At 40.9% G+C, this 21200-nt stretch overlaps 2 protein-coding genes across 2 annotated transcripts; one reads left to right on the top strand and one right to left on the bottom strand.

Moving 5' to 3' along the window:
• Positions 1-1476: 1476 nt before the first annotated feature.
• On the bottom strand, positions 1477-4918 carry slc2a11b (solute carrier family 2 member 11b). The gene is made up of 12 exons (XM_070904222.1): positions 4847-4918; positions 4660-4758; positions 4180-4340; positions 3959-4083; positions 3691-3820; positions 3443-3591; positions 2949-3133; positions 2712-2822; positions 2229-2330; positions 2046-2121; positions 1819-1946; positions 1477-1671 (listed from the first exon to the last, which is right to left on the bottom strand). Exons 1-12 carry the CDS (start codon positions 4916-4918, stop codon positions 1477-1479), a joined length of 1533 nt encoding a protein of 510 aa, XP_070760323.1.
• A 4169-nt stretch (positions 4919-9087) lies between these two features.
• LOC139284707 (uncharacterized) lies at positions 9088-19624 on the top strand. Its single transcript, XM_070905065.1, has 12 exons — positions 9088-9199; positions 10341-10452; positions 12322-12415; positions 13162-13216; positions 16504-16644; positions 16736-16896; positions 16994-17092; positions 17800-17945; positions 18113-18284; positions 18424-18536; positions 18977-19064; positions 19553-19624. The coding sequence occupies exons 1-12, from the start codon at positions 9088-9090 to the stop codon at positions 19604-19606; spliced, it is 1347 nt and encodes a 448-aa protein (XP_070761166.1). The 3' UTR covers positions 19607-19624.
• Positions 19625-21200: the final 1576 nt, after the last annotated feature.

Below are 21200 nucleotides of genomic sequence, written 5' to 3'. Positions count from 1 at the left end.
ATATGCACCACTAAGGACCAATATCATCTGGAAAGATAAGCACCTTAGGGCGGGTCCTGCGTTATTACATTATCTTGAGGTCTTGTCTTGTGCCAGTGGCCCTGTGTCAAAACCTTATTTTGACATATTTATTATTTCTGTTTATGTTGTGCATAGTGTGCAACATGGGGCCAAGTACTTAAGTGTTCTGTTTCTGGAGTGAAGAAAAATGTAATTACTTGAATGCTCAGAGAACAAGAGGAATGCACGTTCAATTGGGCCCCACAGCTTAATTGTGCCCCTGTGTGCCCTTGTGGGTTAATCTGCATGGTCTGTGCTGTCTGAGACAACAACTTGTTGCATAACTGTCTGTAACATATTGGTAAAAACCTGGGATGTCTAGCTTTCTGCTGCGAAGTGGAGCATAGAATTTAAATTACAGATTAGTTGCATGGATGTATGAACAGCTTCACTGAAGGACATAAATGACTATAATGGGCCACTAAGCCAGAGAGGCCAATCACAAATCACAAAGCATACATTTCCTTAAAACATGGATGTTCCTCTAACTGGCAAACAAAGGAGTTTCAGCAAAAGAAAAATCTATTCTGATCCCACTTCCCTCATGGCTACTGGGCTTAATTTTGAAGTTAAGCCTATTATAGGAGTTGGGAATTTGGGCCAAATACTCAAGTCAGGTACTCAGTAGGATTACTGTAATTGAGTACCCCCCTTTGGTTGCTTGCACGTCTGAGTACACTCTAAGGCAATTTTACTTTCACTCAAATAGATATTTAAGGAAATATTGTATTTTTGGAACAGGAAATATTCACAGAGCAGCCTACAATTATGCTATTTACTTAGCATCATGCTTATTTACTTAGAGGGGTTGGATGGTACTGTGCACATGTATTCTTCCTGTCACATTAGATGTTTACTAAATAACTACTCTCCAAAAAACGTCAGTTCTTTTACTTGAGCACTGTTTAATACATATGATACTTTGACTGTCTGAGTAGTACTTTGGGCAAATACAAATACTCTTACTCTTACTAATGCTCACTCTCACTAAGACACACACTTCAATGAACCCTTTGTTCTCCAAATCTGAAATATCAGGCCGCCTAAATGGCATAAAAAGTTCACTTTGAGCTTGTTCACACTGGTTAGGAAACGTTTTTCACAAATTGATCTTTATTGAAAAATCTCAGTAGAGCATCCTTTATAAAAGTTGTTCAAACCAACATTTATCATACCAAAATATTACATATTAAGATCACTTCAATTTATGTTTGTGGGTGAACTGATGAGATGTAAGTATGACAACCCTATAAGCACCATAATTTACAACATCATTCACTGATACATTTAACACATTTTCTGTACAGATCTATTTTGTTGTGCGTGGACTATAAATCCTCAAGGCAATTACACATCTTTGAGACATAAATATTGTGACATAAAAAAAGCTTCACTTATATTTATATAAGTTATATTTCACAAAGAAGTTGATAACAGTGTTGTCCCTGCTCCATCGGCACTGCAGGCCTTTCTGTTGTTGGAGGACTGGAATTCACTCTGGATTTCGAGGAAGGTTTTGTTCTTGGTTTCAGGAACGATGAAGAAAATGTACACTGCCACTGAGGAGCAGATGACCAAGAACACCAGGAAACAGTACTGCTGCAGCCCGAGCTGTACAAAGAAAACATAATACAACACAAGTGAGTCTGACTCTCTCAAATATGCAAGCTTTGTTTACTAATTTGAAATGTACCAGGTGTTGATAAAACATTTGAAAATGAAGATATATTGTCCTTTGTGATCATTTTGGACACCTACCACAATAAAAGGGAAGGCCAGGCCGATGAAGAAGAAGCTGAGCCAGTTCACTGAGCCTGCGATCATGTATGCTGCAGGGCGTGAGGTTTGTGTGAACAGTTCAGTGGTCAAGATGTTAGTCACGCCACCTTCACAGAAGAAGAAACGACAAAAGAAAGCTAGTTGTGATCGTTGTGCAGCAGCAGCTGCTGAGGAAAGACTTCAAAGTTGCTAAATCAGTCAGTTACCTGGCCCCAAGCCAAAACTCAGGATAAAAGCAAACACACACGCCATGCTCAGGTATGGAAATACTGGGCTGGCATCCTGAGAGAGAGATGGTCACACAGAAGAAATGTTAGCACAAAGTGTTATCTATGGTCATGTGTATGGAACAAAGGTTTTAATATCTAACAATGCCTGGGGGTAATTACCTGAAAGGAGAGCGTCAGCGTGAAGAAAATGCAGCAGATACTCATCAGTGTGTATCCTCCTGTGATGAGCGCTTTCCTTCCCAGACATTCAATGAGCATACCCTGTGAGACACACAGCATGTCACAAGACCAAACACTCTCCGGGCAAACACTTTGAATTTTACTCTGACCTTTTTTGGCATATCATTTTATGCTCCACATATATTTGAGTTAATTTTTTACCACTGTATACCCTGTTTCAGTAGTTTGATTGCTTTTGTGCTGTTTTTATTTCTATATAAGACAATTTTCCACTTTGGTGGACAGTAAAATCATTCCTCTTTCTGTTCTACTTATTTCAGCTTGAGGTTTTTATTAGAAGGGTCTTGACTGTTTTACTCCTGTTGTTGTGCACCTATCCTTATTTATCTTTTTCCTGTAGCGTGAAGGAACATCAGAATTGCAAGTAATGCACATAAAATAAAATGTAAAACTCATACTTACACATGTTAAAGCCGTGACGCATTCACAGGCACCAGTGCCAACGGTCACATATGGTATTTTATCAGCAGGAATACCAGTTTGCCTGAACAAGTAATCTGCGTAGAAGTAAATCTGAAGGAAATATAGACAAGAAAATCGAATTACAAATAAAAAAATGTGTTCTTCCGGATTCAACCATGTGAGAGACAGCAGGACAGAGAATACTGGAAGACAACAGGTATATCATCATGTACATACAGCATTGATGCCGTTCAGCTGTTGCGCAGCGTTGAGCAGGACGACGGAGAGAAGCTGCCAGCGGACGCTACGATCAGCTAAGAGCTCCCAGGGTTTCTTGGCCTGGAAACCTGCTAAATTGTTCTTCTCCTTCTCAATATCGTCCCATTCACCATCATAATCAGCACCGTGCAGTTGCTTCAGGGCTGCAGAATGCAGGAAAGCACATGACACATGGTGATTGTAGTTTTCTTTTCTTCTCATCTGATCAGGCTACAGGGTTTGTTTTTGAGAACCCCATCAAAAGGTTTCCTGCGTCAAATCAGATTATTTTCACATCATCGTGGCGTTACGAGAGTGTGATCACATGCTGGAACTCACAGCCATGAAGACAAATGACTCCTCGACTTTTCTAAACTACGCTGTCATGTGCACTAAATCAATCTTTGCAGGCCAAAGATTGAATCACAACGATTTTGAAAAGGAAGTAACAGTGCAGAAGTTGCTCAGGTTACCTTTCTTACATCCCTCAACATCTCCTCTGTCAATGAACAGATAGCGCGGGCTCTCGGGGAACCAGGGAAAGATCAGGAGCTGCAGGAACGCCGGGATACATGTGGTGGAGAGCAGGATGGGCCAGTACTCCTCACTGCCCAGGAGCTCCCTGTGGAATCACACAGAGATGTTGCATCAATGTCACAAAAGAGCAAGAAAAGGTTCATATTTTGTCTGATGTTTAAAAACAAATATATCTGGCGTTTACTTGAGGCCAATCACTTGTCCAGCCAAGATCCCACCAGTGATGAACACAGACGTTCCCATTCCCATGGCACCACGGAGTGCAGTTGGAGCTATTTCCCCCAGATACAGAGGTTGAACACAAATGCCAATGCCTAAGAAAATGAAACACGATTAAAGCCACATTTCAGAAGTTTGACGTGTTCAAATGAATATAATATACATATAATACAAATACGTGTTTCACTGGGATATAAGAACACAGTCTTTAAATGTATTTCTGAATTATTTACCTGCATTTATTCCAGTGAGAAGACGTCCGATGATGAGTAACTCAAAGAATCCTGTAGGGTAACTCAGACCCATCAGCAGAGCAGCCATTAATGCAAATATATTATTGGCCATCAGTGCCCCTTTCCTGAAAGGGGAACATTACATTGCAACATTATAACATTAATACAATATGGGAAATAGGATCATTTAGCCAAAATGTTGTAGTTTTTTTTATCCATACCTGCCCAGCTTCACAGACAACGTCACACCGACTGTTACTCCTATAAGTCCTCCTATAGTGAATATGGACACAATAGCGGACCAAAGAAGGGTGAGAAGGTCTTCCGATATGTCTGTCTGGTATCGCTCCCTCCAGGTTTGGTTGATGAAATTATGCACGTACTGGAGACAAAAGGAGGAAAACACAACGTGCACATTCAGCGGGGGAAATAAAAAGGACCGACCCCTCCATCTAAAATATAAAAAAGACATATTTGTGCACTATGTGGTGGAAATGTAGTGTGTATGTGATTTATGTCAAATAACTACTAATAATCTATTACAAAATGTCAACACACACACACTCTGTGCATAAATACTGTACAGTTGTGTTGTGTAATATTATACCACTATGTTGCAGAGCATCTTTTGCTCTCTCCCATGCATTAACATTATTATAACTGTTATCAATTAGGAATATGACAGACAGTAGTGTTATTACCACTGTGGGCGCATTGATGACTGATATATTATATCCATACTGAAAGGTTCCTCCTATACACGCAGCACACACAGTCAGCAGAAGTGATTTGCTTGGAAGCTGCAATAAAACACAAGAGATCACAGATATTCATGTAATCGTAGATAGAAATCTGCAGATCCCAGATCCTACTATATAATCCACATACCTTTATCCGCTTTGTATCTTTGATTTCTTTTATGAGAAGTGGTTGATATTCTTCCTCAAAGGTTTTTGGCATTTTATCGCTGATGTTTTGCTCAAAGTATCGTCCGGTGATGTTCGCCGTTTGTGCGCAGAGTGTCCTTCATGTAAAGAGTTTGCTCTCAACGGGAAACTTAAATGTGACGTGGGGGCGGGGGGTATACAGAGGGTGACACAACCGATCTGTTGTCAGAAAGTGACCGCGGGGTGAAGAGAATCGGCCACATTATTCCATGTTTATGGAGATTTCACGGGGATTTTGGTTTCATTTCTCCGAAAGACAGAAGGGAAGCGCGTCCAGAGACGCTGAACTGACTGTATTTACCAGCAAACTTAATACACAACGAAACATCCTGAATGCAGGTTAAGTCAGTGTAGATACCAGCAGGAGACAGGAGACCAGTGTTCACTGGATATTTCATTACTGGGAGAGATGCCTTCTGTAAACACGCGTGTGTCACAAAAACATGGGTCATTTTTGGTTTCACCAATAACAATATTGATAAGTAGCTGTGGCCCATTTGGATTTTGTTTTCATATTTCCATGAACCTTAAATATCATGAAAGTGTAACACAGATGTGAACAGGCTCAGAATACAGGAGGCGATGTGCTGCAGTAATGTGATGACTGAACAGTGCTGACTCCCTCTATGTTTCAAACTTCAGAAGAGCAGTCAGTGAAGTGACGAGATGTGACGTGGGGCAGCTACAGTCTGAATGCTCTATTAAAAAAGGTGAATGGATGGAGTGATGGGCAAAAGGTCAGGGGTCATGAAATGCACCATAAAACTCTACATGTCTGTTCATCTTTATTTTTGCAGGGTGGATAACATGGCACCTCTTTACGACTCTATTATGGGCTTCATAAGTTGTAATCGTTTTGCTTTAATATTATTCATTTACTAATGCTTTATAAATCCTTTATAGGCCACTGATAAGAACACGTTTTGGGTTGCCAGGTTGTGGCGGGTGTTTATCCTCCTCCAGCAGGACACTTGCTTTACCTTTTTCATCATGAAGACTCCTCCAATGGGCCTACTGGGAAACGTTAGCATAACATCTGGGGACAAAAATCAATTTATTAACAGCTTATTAATATTTATAGTAGACATGCTGGATGATTAGAAGGTGAGAAACCAACACTAATCAAAGGGATATTTTACAACCTAGCAACCCCAGATTTGCTCTTATTAATGGCTTTTAATGGATCTATAATGATTAATTTATATTTTCATTACATAAAACGATTTATTAACCATTAATAAACCATTAATTTCAATTTATAACCCCTTTATAAAGAGAGCCTCATTAGTAAGTGGCACCACTTACATTTTCCATTTGATTACATGTGACATTTGCATTTTACTTCTGCACTGATTACTATTCATCTGAGCGAAGGACTCATCGGCCAATAAATACGACAATAAAAAAATGAACCTCATCTCAGACTGAAAAGCTTTCCAGTTTTCCAGTCAGACCCTCGCACCGCCCCTCAGAGCCGCAGCCCGTCCCGGTAATAGAGTGATGACTCTGCATGAGTGGATGAACTTATTCACAATAAAGTTGACGACAGAATAACGTGGACTGACTCAGAAAGCACTCATCTCCCTCGTTGCCTTCTCAGGTGTTAAATTGTGAAAGTAGAGGGTCGCTTTTAACTCACCTGTTTGTCTGAAGGCTCAGATCCCGCACTGAAGTTCATGTTGGAAGCTGCCGTGAAATGATGTGAAATGATGTTTGAATAAAGCATTTATAATGGATGTTCCACTTCAGGCGGAGCTCCTATATTATGGCAGCCGGTTGAAAGGTGCAGCATGATCTCGGCTCCGGGGAGGGTGTTCATTAACCCCTTAATGCCTGCCTGGTACTGAGGCTTGCCCACGGGTAAGGGAGGGGTTGCTGACCCAAATACAGAAATAATACTGACCTTTACATGATGTGCCTTTAGACAATATTTTCTTATACTCACAGCTTTTTAAAAACCTCCTTATGATCTAGTTCTGCACTCAAACATGAACCCAATGTTCTTCATTCATGTGCCAGAAAAGTACACTAACATTCATACAACTGCCCAGAGATAGTATTTAATAATACTTTGTTTAATATATTGTAATTATTGGAAGAGGATCTACTATAACAAGTTATGATCTTATTTCAAAATGTATGTATGAACATATTAATTGCCTGTTTTAAGTGCTTTCAAGACAACTTTAAGTCAGTAGAAAATGTGAGAAGAAATCAAAATTGATTTATAAATTTACAAAACATGAATGCATTTTTCTCACCATCAGATGCTCTGTATTGCTGCCAGCATCAGCCCATGAGTAGGCCATATGAGGCTTTTTGAGGGCACGCTGCTCTGCACACATGACCTAAAAGAGTCGATTTTGCCGGCCAGAAACTCTTAATCCTGCAGGAGCCTCTGAGACTTTGCTCGTGCCACCATTTGGCCATTTGAGCCTTACAGTGCAAATCCACCCCAAAAGAGAGTTAACGCATGTTGTTACCTCATAATGTACAGTTCAGCTTTGGTTTTGTGATGATGTCACCCTCAGACAGATCCTGGAGCTGCTCCCCAGGCAGCAGATAAAAGAAACACTCATGTGACAGTAACTGTAGTAGCTCTGGGAACAACGTGTGATACACAGAATCTCAGCCAAAATAAAACCCAATTTTATATTTATAAATATATTGACCACCTCTACAAAATGTCGCCTGAATTCAATAACACACACATTGTCTCATAAAACATCTGTAGTACACTAACATTAACCATAGCAGCAGGTAGTTTTTATGGTCTCCCCTAAAGAGAACAGGTTTCATTTCTTATTGGATGTGGGCGAGGTGTTATGTGATATTGCCCATTATATGATCATTTAAGGGCTATTCCTTTTTAGTAAAATGTCCTAATCGTAATCAATAATGTCTTCTGATTATAAAAGACTTGGGTTTTAGGAAGAGAGCAGATGAGTTGAGCGAGGAGACAAGTGTTTGATTGCAATGTAATGGTACATGTAACAAGTTATTCTCTTCTTTAATAAATGTCTGCAATGTTATTTTTTGGTGTCTTCTACGTACGTCCGTGTGGGCTGGGCACTTGTATGTTCATGACACAAATAAACAACAACTTTCCAAAAAATGGACATCAGGTCTGTTTTTTGGGTGGACCTAACCCTCTTTAATCTAACTATTGTTTGAGTTAATCCCTCATTTGTTCTCGACTCAAAATGACTGAATCAAAGCTTTGACGTTACTCGTGGGCAGCTGAGGTTACAATAGCATTAAAAGGTGAAAATAATTGTGGACACGGTGTTGATTTCTGTGTACAACATGGTGTAAAAGCAGCGGTGGAAAGTACATTTACTCAAGTACTATCACTATCACTAAGTACAAGCACTATCAAGTCAATTCAAAAATGCATCAATAGTATAAACCATAGTTGAGTCAACAAATAATAAACATAATACAACGCTGCACTATACAACAGCAGGTGCACTATAACAAGATACACTATACTATACTACACATTATAATAAGAAAGACTATGATAGAGGAACAAAATGTCTCAAACAAATCATTAAAATATAAAAGAATATAAAAAATAAGATTATGTATAGTTTAACACTTAAGTGTAAACGTGAGAACCACAGAAGAAAAAAGATACAATTACAACTTAAAAATAGATTTTGACTTTTGTTCTGAGCTCATGAAAAGTTGACTTTTTTAGAGATATGTGGTTCTCACAAGATGGCGATGCTACAAACACATGATGGATATGATGCACTGCTGTAGATTTAACTACCCAACAGTATATAAAGTAGTTAGAATTAGAGCAATAAATGCTCACCATTTCAATTTATATTGTGCTTTTAGTGCAAATTGCCAAACAAATTAATTGAATTATGACAAAGTAATTGCTGCACAGGTCATCAGGGGCTTGCGGAGACCCCTGATCATTTGCCTGCTTTGATAATCCAGCCAGCAATTTTAGAGGCAGGTCCAAGGGTCAAATCTAATTCCTGAAGAAGCAGACTAAAACCCTGCAGGCTGCAGGCTCGAGAGGCTGTCTGTCTCAGGTGTCCTGCTAGTGTTTGACCGCAGGGGGGCGCTTCATCCGCACAGGAGATCGGTCTGTGCAACACTGAAACCCTTCCCCTGGTGGTTTTAGGGAAACAGCGGAGAGGCGGCTGTCGGCTGGTGGTCATAATGTCGGGCAGAAAGCCCCGGTCTGTGGCGAACCCCCTGGAGTCTGCGATCACCACACCGAGTGAGAGGATACTGAAAGAATGCCACAGTTTGTATGTCGACAGCGAGAACGGTAAATAACCAATAACCCGGATTAACAAGAGTCGCCGTTACGGCTGAGTTAGGACCGAGCAGCAGACACAGTTGAGCTGTTATGTAACTTAGTGGTTTAGCAGGAGTCGGTCTGAAGTTTGTAGAGAAGGTAAAAGTGAAGGGCTGCTGGTGTGATATGTAAAGTGGGTGGTGGTCCTCAGCAGGCAGCTGTCTGTCAGTGTCACACTCATGACATTGAGCTGCGGCTCCTCTGCAGCTCTGCAGGGCAGCGCCTGCATCTGACCCTGACCAGCGTGCTCTGTCATACACTGATCTGCACATGGGGTTTGGTTTGAGCATGAGGATAATACTGAATACTGACCAATAATCCTGTTCTACTGCAGACTTTGCTCTCTCGGCACCTCAAGGAGGAGCCTCACTATGAGTCCTTTATCTGTGGTATAAGAGAGGAGACAGAAACTAAGAAAATAAGACTCGGTTGTCAATTTTAGCTCCACTTGTAATGATGTTTCTAGTTATTTTAGGGGTTCAGCATTTCCTGACAATTTCATAGGAAGTGTCCTGGAGGGAACTAAGTCATTGGGTAACTATTAAAGGGTTAATAGGAATTTGTTTTGGGGCTCCAAATGTTTCATAATCGATAAATCTGCTTATTACTTTTTTTTCTAATTAATCAGTTGATAGTCTATTAAATGTCCCAACAATAGTGAAAAATACCCATCGCAACTTCGTAGAGACCAAGGTGACAGAACTCAAAACTCAAAGACATTCAGTTTACAATAATTTAAAAGAGAAAAGCAGCAAATTGTCATTTTCCCACAAAGTGCAAGTGCTGCTTATTCCCTTTCCTTGCCCAGATTAGATTTCTAGAAATGAGACAAAAAATATATTTTTGATGGAAAATCAGTTCTGTATTAATACTTTTTGGACGCCACAACTGAGACTGAGAAATAAATGTTCGTATTACTGGTTGTTAACAATGCATCTGTTGACTAAGCACAAAGGTAGGCCTACTATTTAGTTGTTTTTACTCACATTTTAAAAGTACTGGAGCCATTTTGTTCCTGTACTGCATTTTATTTCACGGCTGATTTTAAGCATTACATTGGGATGATGACGCTTTAATTGCTGCATGCCCTGCTTACTGTGTGTGTTTTCAGGCCTGGTGAAGATTGCCAGCAGCCTTGGAGTCCGGCTCCTGCCTCCCAGAAAGAAGATCATTGTGATGATAATGGGTAACCACTCTGCAGGGAAGAGCTCCTTCATTAACTGGTAATACATCTTAATTGCTAACGGGGTCTACAGTAGCAGTCAGCTGCTCTGTGCCATGTGTGAATGACAGTTTGGTAACAAGTAACACAGAAATATCGTCTTCACGTATGACTTTTGAAAAGGACTTTGTGGTTTGAATAAAGTTCAGCAGTTTCGTTTTGCCAGAGGAAATGTGGATTTGTAGGATTTGCAAAGCTGACAGGGAAAGACAAATAGAAGTTGTTTGTCATTTTGCATGCCATGTTGAGTGTTTTAATAGCAGTTTCAAGCTACAGAAAATAATCACCGTACTAATTCTGATAAAACATGAGCATTCAGGGGAAGGAGATATGGATAAAATCATGTTACATGTAATTTGATGTCTCCTTAACCACATATATCTTGATATAGTACGTTTTTTAGAAATTGTAGCTACCCATTTGTAGATCAAATAACCAGATGGAAATGTCTGTTGTTGGCTAATACAACAAATGAAATACCTGACAAATTCAGGTACTTCATCACATTAAGCCTAACATCCTGTAAATCCAATATGTCCATCAAACTGTCTCACTGATAGCAACATTGCCCACAATGGCATAATGCAGATATATATTGGGTTATAAACGGCACAGGAAAAAGACGCATGTCTATGGTCTTATTGTTGCAACGTTGAGTTTCTTTATCAATGAATCCTCCGACCGATTATTTTTGTTATAATCGTCTTGTCTATGAAATGTCAGAGAATACTGAAAAATGTCCATCACACGTCCGCAGAGCCCAAAGGGACATCTTCAAAATAGCTTTTTTTGTTGGATGAAGTGTCTAAAACCTGAGGTTATTCCATTTGTGACGAAGGAAAGCAGCAGGTGTTCCCTTCTGAGAGGCTGAAAGCTGCACATTTAAGCAATTAATCACTTAACAAAATGTTGGTAATTAATTTTCTGTCCTTCATCAAACTAATTAATTGTTTTGGCTCTACTGTTGGTAAGAAACTGTTATTCATCGCACAACCCTAATATTTGTTTGAGGGGTTGAAATGTTACCCTCAGCCAGTGCAGGATTGTGTTGACCTCACATATTTTACAGTGGGGTGGGGGGGTGGGGGGGCCTACCCCAGGGGCTCCAGGTGCTTTTAGCATGAAGTTGTTGATGTGCGGGCTGTTTTAAGAGAGGGAGTAAACAGAAAATGAAATATTACATGAGTTATACTCTCATTTTATTCCCATAGCTGCTGTTAAATTGGTTTAATCAGGAACTTGAGTGATTTTTGTTTTCAAATTGTAATTGGGATTCTCCCCGAGAGGAAGAACCTGTTTTCTCACATTTATTATTAATGCTGAGAACTGTATCTGTCTGTACATTTGAATATTTTTTGTCCTGTTTGACAGTGTGTAGTTTATTGTCTCCTGAGATGTTAATTCACGTCCCACCATCAACTAATCCTCTAACGTATAGACTGCCCGTTTACACAGTTTATTCCAATAAACCAGCCTGGTATAGACAGGAAATGAATTAGCAACAATTGGATAATTGATTAATTGCTGTGGTCATTTATCAAGGAAAAATGCTAAACACTCACATGTTCCAGCCTCTCAGATGTGAGGATTTGCTGCTTCATATGATTGTAAATTGAATGTCTTTGGGTTTTGGACAAAATAAGCAATATGAAGACGTCACTTTGTGCACTGTGGAATAATAATGGTCATTTTTCAATATTTTCTGACATTTAAAATTGCTATTACTACAACAGATAAACCAGTGTGAAAAAATAATGGTCAGCTGCATCCCTGCCATGAATAAGAGCTGTCGTTGCTTTAGATCCTGTGCACTTACGTCAAAGATGAGACCAGTTTCTGATGCATTTGATGCCCGTTGCTGTCATTTCAGGTACGTTGAAGAGCACATACAGAAAGCGGGTGTCGCTATTGAAACGCAGGGGTTCACCTTCATCACAAGTGGTCGCAAAAGAGAATCCCTGACGGTAAGAACGGCAACGTTTGCAGTTTAAAGGAGCACCAACTAATGCTTGCAAAGAGAACCATGATGACTGCCTCTTACAACCAGCTTTGTGTTGCATGCTTCATTTGAATGCTTTTCTAATTTTATTTCCAGATCTTGTTTGTTAACGAGCAGTATTTCATATTCAGATGGTACTTCTCAGTTTTGTGGATGAGGGATTTTTTAATTTCTAACTTCAGTAATGGGAACTGAAGCTGCAGCCGCTCATAAAGGTTGATGAAGCGATACGTTCGATGTCAGCGTGTACGGAGGGGCACTCCCTCAGTCAGTGGTGATTTCTCATTCTGTATGCTGCTCCAATGAGGGGCTTTGTTGTATAGACACACACACACACACACACACACACACACACACACACACACACACACACACACACACACACACACACAGGCATCTTTGCAGCATATAAACAGGCTCGGGAGACACCTGTCTCTCTGTCTTCTCTCATCCTTTTCCTCTGCCTCTCTGTTCATATCCTGCTGTGGTGAAGGTGATGAAGATGAATAATATATTTGCAGTGCAGGACTGCAGAGTGGAAGGATTATCTCCTATGTACAGGAAAAGCTTAAAGCGAGCGTACTGAGCTGCAGCACAGCAGCTGGTGTACGACTTGAGTGCGAAGTGCAGAGAAGAGAGAGGACTCTGTTGTAGCAAGCTGCAGATTAATATTTGGTTATTTCTCACGTTGTCTTTTTAACTCTCTCACAGGGAAATGCTACACTACATCTCTACCCTCACTTTCGACCACTCCTTGAGTTCAAAGGTAGGCCCTTTCTTCTTTTTTAGCATCAGTAACTCATAATGGCTTTCTGAAAAGTGCACTATTTGAATGATTTTCCTCGGTTGTACTGAAAATGTAGTGATATTGCTCCTAAGAGAAACGCCGCTCCACAGTACTTATCTTTCTAGTGAAATCCATTTTTATGATCCTAAATGAATCATTATGTGTGGACTGCATGCAGATTTTTGCACAGTTTCTAATGTGATGCGTCACATAACAGAAACACTTCTAAATATCTCACGTAATAGAACAGTTTAGTACATGTTTTATGTATTCCTTGTGAGGATAATCACTTAAATCTAGTAGCTTTTCATCTCCCTGCCTTTGATACAGAAACTAGCATCAAGTATATCCTCCTTTTGTGCGCTGATAACATCAGCACTGCAGTTGTAGTGCACGTCATGTGCTCATAATGCCTAAAAATTCAAATGAATGCAATTTAGAAATGCATATGATTGTGTTTTGTATTGTTTTTTCCTCCCTTTTGCTGCTATCAGGATGAAAAACGTAAGGGGATAATGTGTTAAAATGTACTGGAACAGCAGGGAGAAGCAGCATTAAGAAGAACAGGAGATGAATGTAATTATGAGTTGCACACAGAGAGAGATTGGCTCCTTTGAGGTTTAAGATAGTGCTCTGCTGTGTGGCTCATGAATATGTCCTACTGGAAATGGTTAAAGTTAATCTTAAGTGTACGTTACAGACTCAAGTGCAAAAAGTTCTTCTTTTTTAGATAAAGCAGACTGGATTTAAAACCACATTTCATCCAAAGCGTGGACTGAAATTCGGGCGGGCGCTGTGTGCTGCTCGTGATGAGTGATGTGCATGTTTCTGGTTGTCATAGGTCAGCCTTGTGTTTTGTGATGTGAGGGCCAGTTTAGTTGCTTCACCTTGATGACTCAACATGAGTCATAAGCTTGACGTATCAAGTTTTCTTTATAAGTCAGACCAGACTCCTGTTCCCCTCTCATTACATTTGCACCACTTGTTTACTCTCACACAGAGGACAGAGACGTAATTAGTGGCACATTGTTTTAACAGAAGTGGCCTCTCTCTCTCCGTCTCTCTCTGTGCGTCAGCAGTGGTCTGAAGCGTCTGGATGGTTGAGGTGGTCGTGCAGAAAGTCTGGGTGTGCCTGCCTGTCTGAGTGGGAGCATCAGCGGGGGAGGGGGGAAGAAGAGGAGGAGGGGGGGGGGCAATGTATGTGTGTGCGTTGACAGTGAGCGTGTAGAGAGTGAGGGTTCACTGGGTGCGGACCAGAGCGCTCACGGTATGGCGCTGGAGTCACACGCCCCATCGACAGCAGTGCAGTGGAGTCAGGAGGAGCTGCTGAGAAATGTCACAGCCATTAGAGACGGCACAGCCCAGACTCCAGCAGCAACAGCTCCGCTCGGCAGGCCCCGCAGAGCCTCGCAACACCAACAATCTGCTGCTGGAATACAAGCCGGCTTTTTATGTGAACTTCATCGCCGCCTCTGGAAATGCACTATATCAGGCCTTTGTTTACCTGTCACAGCGACTGAGGATGACTCATCAGAAAAGCACCATATATCCTTATGTGGGAGTAGCTGCTGATTATACAGTTTGGTCTCCTGTAGGATTTGCTCAGAGATACTTCTTGATATTGTTTTAGACTTACATAAAGAATGTTTAACTCTGTCTTTTTTTGCCTTTTATTTTATCAACCTGTTGTCAGGAGTTTAGACTACATGACTGTTTTTGTCACAGGTCAAATGACTCATTGTTATACAACATAGATGTTTGGCTGTGTTGCTTGCTGGTTTTCTTTAGATGTGTTTGCACTGCGTCTAGTTTGACCTGTTCAGTGCAACAAGTTCTTTTTTAGTCTTGGTCGATGCAGCATTATTGCAGCCTTTGCCCTTTTCCTCGTGCACAGGATCTCCAGCATAGCCTTCTCAGTTACAGTCACTTGAGGAACTTAGCACTCATCGGCGAGTATCGCTCTCGTTTCCTCTTCACCTTTCAGGAGACTCAGAGGACTTTCTTCAACTACAGTGGACGAATGTGTCTGTATCAAGGCTGTTTGATTCGCGTATCTTAAAATTGACTTGCATTAAATTGCTATTTTTACTTTTTAGTAATGCAAAGATGCATGCATGTGTATGTTGTAAACAGTCCTGACTGAGTGAAGTATAGACCAGCAGCCTTATAGAGATCCAACGTTAAGCACCTTGATAATATCTGCACGCATTTAATGTTTCTCCTACGAGAGCAACAGTCATCCGGTCATCTTTTGCGTTACAGGGGTGGCTCGGTATTGCGAGACTGAGGGAAAACACTCGTAAGATGTGTGAGAGGAGGCAGATGCATTGATATTGTGGCCATGCTGATGTAAGAGAAACATAAAGGAATGCTAATGTGCCACAGCAGCAGTGGCCCTGCTCGCTGCAGCACAAGGATGCGATTTGTGCTGGCTGTTAACACCTGCCTCTTCCTATGAAACAGCCTCAGTGTCATCCCGGGCCTGTGTGTGTGTGTGTGTGTGTGTGTGTGTGTGTGTGTGTGTGTGTGTGTGTGTGTGTGTGTGTGTGTGTGTGTGTGTGTGTGTGTGTGTGTGTGTGTGTGTGTGTGTGTGTGTGTGTGTGTGTGTGTGTGTGTCTAAATAGTGATCCTGTTCTGGTGCTCAGAGTCGGGGTTTGAGGGAGACTGTGGTGGAGTATTGTAACCTCACAGTGCGTTGCCTCACAGTCGTTCTTCACTGGCTAGCTTTATGTCCCACGCCCCATGCTAAAGCTGCCAGTTGAAGAGCTGTTGTGTGTAACCATGACAACAGACCACTCCCCAGAGGGACAGGGAGAAAAGCGGAGACCCTAACGAATGTTTTCATCTGTTAAAATTGAAGTTTCGTCTATGAGGGTGTGGCCACAGTTTGAGTGAAACCAGAATGTATTGATGCTTTTTCTCAGATGTGTTAATGTTTGTATACAGCTAACATATATATATAATAATATATATAACATGTCTTTTTCCAGATCATCCTGTGCATTTTTGCAATTCAAGCAAAATTCACACTGCAAATGCAAGCCTGCAAGCACAAGAAGTTGTTAGTGTTCTTGATCTTTAATGTCACCGGCCTCCCTCAGGTTTCCAAGTATTGACCGCACTGCGGTGCACCAGTAGCACATAATAATACAGTCATTAGAGGTGACAGCGTCCTGCGGCGATACAACTTTTTATTTATCATCTTTGTTACCGTGAATTTATCCTGAAGGAGGCACCTGTACACACACAGTGTTTGTCTATTCCAGGTGTTATGGACTATCTGTCTGCTGAGATCTCCACCTCCAAGCAGAAGAAGTTCAGCCTGGTGACATTTGTGGACACACCGGGTTTGGTGGACGGGGACATGGTCTACCCTTTTAATGTCAACAACGCCATCACCTGGTTGGGTATGTCTTTGCAGCTGTAAGTTTTACTATCTGCTCTAAAGCTGTTGTGTTTCTGTAGCGGATGTTTTATTTTATTTTTTTTGTGGTGCAGGGGAACAGGCCGACCTGGTGTTTGTGTTCTTCGACCCGATGGGTCAGGCACTCTGCAAACGCACGCTCAACATCGTGGAGAAGCTGAGTGAGAAATGTGGGGACAAGCTGATGTTCTACCTCAGCAAGGCAGACGAAGCTGGGAAGGAAACGGACAGACAGGTAAGTTCACTAAATATGTGGCTTTTATTTTTTATTTGATCCTATAAAAAGTCAAGTTAAACCTGAGAAAATGACTTATGTTTGTTTATTTCTTCAGAGGGTGATGATGCAGATAGTCCAGGAACTGTGTCGCCGTCCAGGTCTCAACAAATGTGGTTTTGAGATGCCTACAATATACATCCCCAACCCACAGAAGGTTAGACTGTTTGCTATATGTTCCCGTGGTGGTCAGTTAACAGGATGTGGTTTTTGGATGGTTTTTAATGACATTTAAGTCAATGCTTTTTAAAAAAAAAAAAAAAAAAAAAATTAACAGCAATAACAGTCTGATACTCTGTGCTAAATCATGCAGCCCCCCCTCCCCTGTTTCTGGGCTTTTTCGGAAGTGTTTTCCTTTAACAGATCCAGGTCTGATCTTGGGTCTGGATTTAAGGCTCTCAGCTATCCTTGAAGGTGAACAGCCATTGATTATCCTTGAATGTAAATCCTCCACTCCAGGTTTCCTGGTGGCTGGAACAGGATGATTAATTTTGCAATATGATGACTGAGCAAGTTATCCTCTCTTGGGGGGGGGCAGAGGTTGTAAACCATGGCCTTTGATCAGCCACCTTTGACAATGGTCGCCCCAGTCCTGAGTTATTGCTGCACCATCTTGTGATCTACAACCACAAAGCTCCACTCCGCATGGTAGATTTGTGCATCCCTCCTGACCTCCAATTTATTTTCGCTGAGCGAGTGCAGCTTCACTTCCTGCAGCTTCACTTCCTGCTAAGTGCACATGGCTGTCAGTCTAAACACCCTCAGGATTTGTTGTGGAAGCTTCCAGACCTTCCCTCTTTGAGATGCACATGTTTGTGCACTTATTCCAAAATTGATGCACTCATGAGCCTTTGTCTTGTTTAGCCGAGCCGGTGTGTGAACCAGATCGATGGGGTGTGTCAGACCATCGAGAAGACCATCAACCAGGCCGTTCAGAAGACTTTGGATCAGCTGGAAAAAGACTGTGACCTTATCTGTTCCACCATCAGCAGCAGACTAGACCAGGACAGGTTTGACGTGTTACTGTGTTCGAATTATTTCTAATTTACCCCTGATGTGAAATGACAGGCGGCATCTTTGAGCAAATAAACCATATCACAAGGAGATAAGAGTCACCAGATATTACCCGCTGCAGGAGACGTGATATTAAAACCAGATTTCCTCTGTGTGCACGCAGGGCTGATGTGACTCACAACAAAAGCGTCCGTCTTCACTCGTTCTTGTGTGGGGCTCTGGGTATTGTCCTTCCTACCCTCTTCATCCTCAGTTTCATTGTGAACACCTTCTCCAAAGAGCAGCTGGACGAGCTGCTGGGGGAAGGGCCGGCTCAGTCCGTCTCCATCTTCACAGTAAGTCCTGAGAGTCACGCAGGGGATATTTGTACAAATGACAAATAACGTCACAATAAAATATATATATATGTATATTTTTCACTTTCTCATTTTTCTTGAAGTGTACTTCAGTGTCCATTCAATGTGTGTCTCATAGGGAATAGTGATGTATTTATGGGACTGGATACCAGAAGATGGACAAGTTGTGTTTGTGATCATTTTTGGTGCTCTTTGCTACCTCCTGCTTTTCCTAGCTAAATATTTTGCAGGGTAAGTGTTACAAATATACAATACAAACATACATACATACATACACGTAGAGCTGAAACAATCAGTCGAAAATTAATTTGCCACTATTTTGATATTCAAGTGAAGATTTTCTGTGTTTCAGTGTAAACAGAATATATTTGGGTTTCGGACTGTTGACATTTAAAGACATCATTTTGGGGTTTAGTATTTTCAGATTTTGTTTGTAGAACAAATGATTAATCTGGAAAATAACAAAATGATAATGAAAATGATTGTAGATTGCACACAATGGACCTTTGGTCCATATGGGAACCAGGTTACTCCAAATGAAACCCTCAACATAAAAAACCTTAACCCTCAGAGAAATGTCTCAATAAAGTAGAGCTCTCTCTCTCACACACACAGAGGACGTGATTATTGAAATTCTGAGTGAACATTGTCGTGATGTTCTTCATTCTCAGCCGACGGAATAAAACTCTGACGAAGAAGGAGAAGAGGGCGATGACAGAGTACAGTGAATACATCCAGGACATCGTCAAAATTAAGAAGGTCAGATGTCTGTTTTGTGCCATGAAGCCATGTCTAGTACAAACGTTAAAGCTGCAGTAATACTATGTGTAATGTAATAGTAACACTGTAAGAGTAATACTGTGTGTAATGTGGAAGGTGACTTTGTTCTTCCTCTCAGCTCTGCGTTGCTTCTTAGCATCTTTCAGTTCATTGTTTTGGGGCCCAAAACTTTACTGCTAACACTTTGTGACAACAACTTTGTAACATTGTAATATGTCAGTTGTGTAAATGTAAATGGATTACATGCTGCGCTATTTCTTGTGAATCCCTCGTGATTTGAATCCAGCGCAGGAATGGCGGAGTCATTACCAGCTAAACCTACTATATAGAGAGACCATAACCAGTATCAAATGTGTTTGATTTCATGAAAATCTAAATGATTATAACTTCAATGCAGGTTTAAATGAACATTTGTCAGATTTGAAACGTCGGGATTGTGAATCTCACTGTTCATTTTTACTCCACAGGGGAAGTTGTATGAATGGTATCTCCAGCAGTGTGCAGCAGAATATGACCTCTGACCCCGGGTAAGATGAAGACAGTTTACACACATGTATGTTGCTGCAAGAGTTTTGTGAAAAGCAGCTCATCTGCTACAGGGCATCATGTGGTGTTTATAGTGGAATCAGCTGGACTTTCTGAACAGATGATCGTCCATCGAACCATCAGGGTTTTCTGTCCTCAGTCGGACAGGTGTGACCTCTAATGCAGCGGAGATCACTGCCAGCATTTATCATCTCAAGATTAAAAGTTAAAAAGTGCCTTTATTAGTCAGTACAAGAGAAGCTGTGATTGTAGTCCTTTGATGAAAACAAGTTTCATAATGTGAATAGATTTTGTTTTTCAGTTTTTATAGTGATGATGCTAGAAAGACGTGTTTACAAATTGACTTAATTTCTTCATGACTTCATAACTAGCAGCTGCTTTTCTGCCAGCAAACACATTTTTACGATGTCCTCTGTGAAGCCTGTTCTCGTTGTTGTCATGTGGTCCTCAAATCTCACTGCACCGTCCTGAAGTCTGTGTGTCATGTTGTCTTTTATAAGACACCAGAATGACCTACTCTTGTGTTTGCATTCTGATCGTCTGCAATATTACAATGACCAATGTTGTGATAACACTTGGGCATTATAGTCGGACATTTTATCAAATATTTTCATACCAATAAGAGCTGCGAGCCCCCAAAGACTCTCTGTCCTACTGTTAGACGTTTGTTCTGTTGTGTGATTTGTTCAGCCGTCAGATGAATCACTGTCATGTGATAGTATTTACAGAAAGCCCAGTGAAGTTTTAGGACTATAACGCCATGTAATGCCTTCACTCCAGTGTTTTTAGATGTATGTATTAGTCTTTGAGGTGCTTTTTACCCAAATAATATAGAAAAACCTCCTCGGGCTGTTTGCAATATTATTGTGAACACTGTCAGTTTGCATTGTGTGTGTTAGATGCCTCCCAGGTGTCCTCCTCATTAGGGAAAAGCTTTGTTTTAAATTGTGTGTGAATGTATCTATTCTGTGTAATCTTTCCAAAAATTGTTTTTATTGTTCGAAACCTTAGACTCTGACTTGTCTAGAAATGTTTTTTCAGTGATTCCGACTCAAAGAATGAAACTTGTCAGAAAGCTGCAAACTATGCTCTGTCACTTCCTGCAAAATTATTAAACATTTTCTACTGACTTTTACTCTACTGACTATTTACTGTTCTCCTGAATGAAGTCAAGAATGAAGACATAAACAGCAGGTGGTGTAACATGGAGAATGAAACGCAGTGAGTTAGTTGTTGTTGGAAGACTTTTATTTCAAAGTTTAGTTATAAAAACGCCGTTCCAGGCTTCTCTGTAGGAAGAACAACTCCTTTTTAAAACGCTGTGTTGATGTGTGTGTCGGGGCTCGCGTAGTTTGGGATCATCAGCAGACCAGGATGTAATCAAGCATCAGCTTTATACCCTTAACAAGCAGTTGTGAATGAAAAAGAGAGAATCTGTGAAATTACAATAACTGGGGGAAAAAAATAGTAAAGCAACAAATTAATTTCTGCTTGCAAAAGGACCAGTAAGCCCAGTAAGCCCGGGCCACAAACCTCAGTTCCCTGAGTTAGTAACAAAGCATATCCCAA

This window comes from Enoplosus armatus, chromosome 4 (genome assembly GCF_043641665.1).
Source record: "Enoplosus armatus isolate fEnoArm2 chromosome 4, fEnoArm2.hap1, whole genome shotgun sequence".
Classification (NCBI taxonomy): Eukaryota; Metazoa; Chordata; class Actinopteri; order Centrarchiformes; family Enoplosidae; genus Enoplosus; species Enoplosus armatus.
The sequence above is the reverse complement of the archived record's forward strand: the minus strand, read 5'-3'. Positions and strand labels throughout refer to the sequence as shown.